Source organism: Myotis brandtii, unplaced genomic scaffold (genome assembly GCF_000412655.1).
Source record: "Myotis brandtii unplaced genomic scaffold, ASM41265v1 scaffold369, whole genome shotgun sequence".
NCBI classification, from domain to species: domain Eukaryota; kingdom Metazoa; phylum Chordata; class Mammalia; order Chiroptera; family Vespertilionidae; genus Myotis; species Myotis brandtii.
In genome coordinates, this window is record NW_005364180.1 from 604545 (window position 1) to 607266 (window position 2722).

The following is a 2722-nucleotide window of genomic DNA, read 5'->3' on the forward strand; positions in this document are numbered from 1 at the left end:
CCCCGGCCGTGCCCCGCCCTCGGGGGGACATGGGGACTCACTGAGGAAGAAGTACAGGTGCTGGTGGTTGTAGGGCAGATATCTGCGCTTCTTCCTGCCGTACTGTGGAGACAGGCGGCGGCTGGGGGGGCAGCTCTCCGGGGCCCCCTCCTCCCAGGCTGGGGCCGGGGGCTGGCGGGGGCCACCGGGAAACGACAACTCTAGATTCTAGCGACTGCGCCCATCGTCGCAGCAGGCTGGGCGGTGGGGAGGGGGTACCTCTGGGGTAGGGGCTCAGCCTGGAACTAGAGTGGGGGGCTTGGTCAGGGGCCGGTCCCCCTCAGCAGCAGGCCCAGCCAGTGTGTGTCCACGTCCTCCCCACGAACCTCAGCAGACGACTCCCCCAAGAGGAAGATGGGCGCCAAGGTCACGTCCGGGTCTTTGTAGGAGACGTTGGGCTTGGCGTGGTGCTGGAAGTGGCGGAAGTTCCACCAATGGGCGGAGAAGCCCTGCAGGGGAGAGGGGGCTCAGGGGGGGCCAGGCCATGTCCACCACGCGTGCCCGCGCGCTTGGCACCCAGCTCAGCCCCTGCTTGCCCACCACATGCCCCACCCTCACCTTCAGCTGTCCCATCACAAACTGCTGGGCCACGTGGTTCCACCGGGGCTTCCGGAAAACGGACGTGTGGCCCAGGTCGTGCTGCAAATACCAGCTCTGGGCCTGGGGAGAGAGGCAGGCTCAGGGGACCCGGCCCCTGACTCCGGCCCGGGGGAGGGTGCTGGCTGCCTGGGGGCCCAGCCCTGGAGCCCCAGTGAGCCCCCCAGTGTGGGGCGTGGTTACGGTGTTTTGGCCAAGTTCAAGCCTCGGACTAATGAAAGGACAGGGTCCTCTCATTGCCACGTGCAAGTCCCAGCTGGAGGGCAGGGCCCTCCCAGCACAATCATAGCCAACGGCTGTGGTTGTAAGCTTGAACCTACGGTCCGAACACGTGGCCCCACGTGCCTTGTGCTAGAGTTCGGGTGCATGTAGTTAAGTGAGGTTGAAACTCACGAGAATGCTGTAAACAACGTGATCACGCCCCTACTTTGCCTCGTGGCATCTGCTATAAAATAAAGACACGGCTTGTGGGCGCTGGCGCTGTCTCCTCATCAGGGAGCAGCGTCCCACCGAGACCCAGCCTTCATTCTCTTGTCTGTCTTTTCTCAATACTTTCACCCCGCCACTCGGGATCACCCTTGGTTGTGCTGGCACGGCACACCCCAGCTCAGGGGGCACACCCACAGCTAACAGTCCTTTCAGGACCTGGTCTACCAGCTTCCTCTTTTTATAGAACACTGAGTTCCGGGCGGTCTCGGGGCCTGCACGTCACGGGGCTGGGGTAGAGCCTTCTGGCTCCCTGCCCTGTGCGCACTCAGGGTGAAGGAAGGAGCTTCCTCAGCTCGTTTCAAATGCAGCTTGAGGCCTGGCCGGTGGCTCACTGGTTAGAGTGCCGGCCCAAGGGTCACCGGTTTGATTCCCCGGTCAAGGTCACGGACCTCGGACCTCGGTTGCAGGTTCCCCAGCCCCAGTGGGGAGCGTGCGGGAGGCAACCAATCGATGTGTCCCTCTCAGGTAGATACTCCTCTCTCTCCTCCCTCTTCCCCCCTTCCCTCCCTCCCTCCCTCCCTTCCACTCTCTCTAGAAATCCAGGGGAAAAGATCCTCAGCTGAGGCTTAAAATAATTCATTAATTAGTTAATTAAATAAAACACAGCTTGGCCCTCAGATACACACCTTATGGGGTCTCTGTTTGGTCGTTCATTCACTCCTCCGTTCATTCATTCACTCGTCCGTTCATTCATTCATTCATTCACTCAGCAAATGAGTCTAGAATGTCCACGTGTGTCTGTTGGACAGGTTAGGGCAGCCGTGGGCAAACTACGGCCCTCAGGCCGGATCCGGCCCGTTTGAAATGAATAAAACTAAAAAAAAAAAAGACCGTACCCTTTTATGTAATGATGTTTACTTTGAATTTATATTAGTTCACACAAACACTCCATCCGTGCTTTTGTTCCGGCCCTCCGGTCCAGTTTAAGAACCCATTGTGGCCCTCGAGTCAAAAAGTTTGCCCACCCCTGGGTCTAGAATGTCCCCGTGTGTCTGTTGGACAGGTTAGGGGCTGCGAGACAGCTGGGTCACCTGGGAGACGGTCAGGATGAGGGCGGTGAGGGTGCTGGGCAGCCAGCCGGGACCCAGGAGGTAGACGATGAGCCAGGCGAGCAGCTCCATGGCCAGGATGTGGACCAGCAGGAGCGTGAAGAAGGCCGGCTGGGCCTCGAACAGCTTCATGTCCTCGGCCGCCTGGCGCAGGGCGCGGAAGTCCTCGACCAGCTGGACCTGCCGCGGCGAGTGGCCAATCAGGGGAGGGAACCAAGTCCCAGGTGTCCCCAGAAACGCCCCACAGCCACTCCTCCCAGGCCAGGCCCAAGGCGTGTGGCCAAAGGGGTCAGAGGGACAAGAGCGCCTGGCTTGGGGTGTGACCTGGATTGCTACCGGGAGGCAGAGGCTCCCCTGAAAAAAGTGGGGTCTGTGAGAAGCAGAAACAGCCAGCGTGGGCTGAGCCCTTCCAGCTCAGCTCGTCAGAATGCTCGCTGTAGCCGGGGATGCGGCCCACAGCAGGCGTCCCTCAGCTCACCCCCAACTGCCTGCCGAGGAGGGGCTGGCAGACAGCCGTGGCCCCGGGTCCCCTTGGGGTGCTGCCGCTG

General features: G+C 61.0%; 1 protein-coding gene across 1 annotated transcript in view; it reads right to left on the minus strand.

Moving 5' to 3' along the window:
- The window catches only part of FADS3 (fatty acid desaturase 3), a 7676-nt gene that overhangs the window by 3993 nt on the left and 961 nt on the right, over positions 1-2722 (minus strand). Inside the window, exons 2-5 of the mRNA XM_014544546.1 lie at positions 2157-2587; positions 598-699; positions 366-488; positions 4-102 (exon numbers count right to left, since the gene is read on the minus strand). Of these exons, the coding sequence (XP_014400032.1) occupies positions 4-102; positions 366-488; positions 598-699; positions 2157-2587 (755 nt within the window). The remainder of the gene's footprint in view (positions 1-3; positions 103-365; positions 489-597; positions 700-2156; positions 2588-2722) is intronic.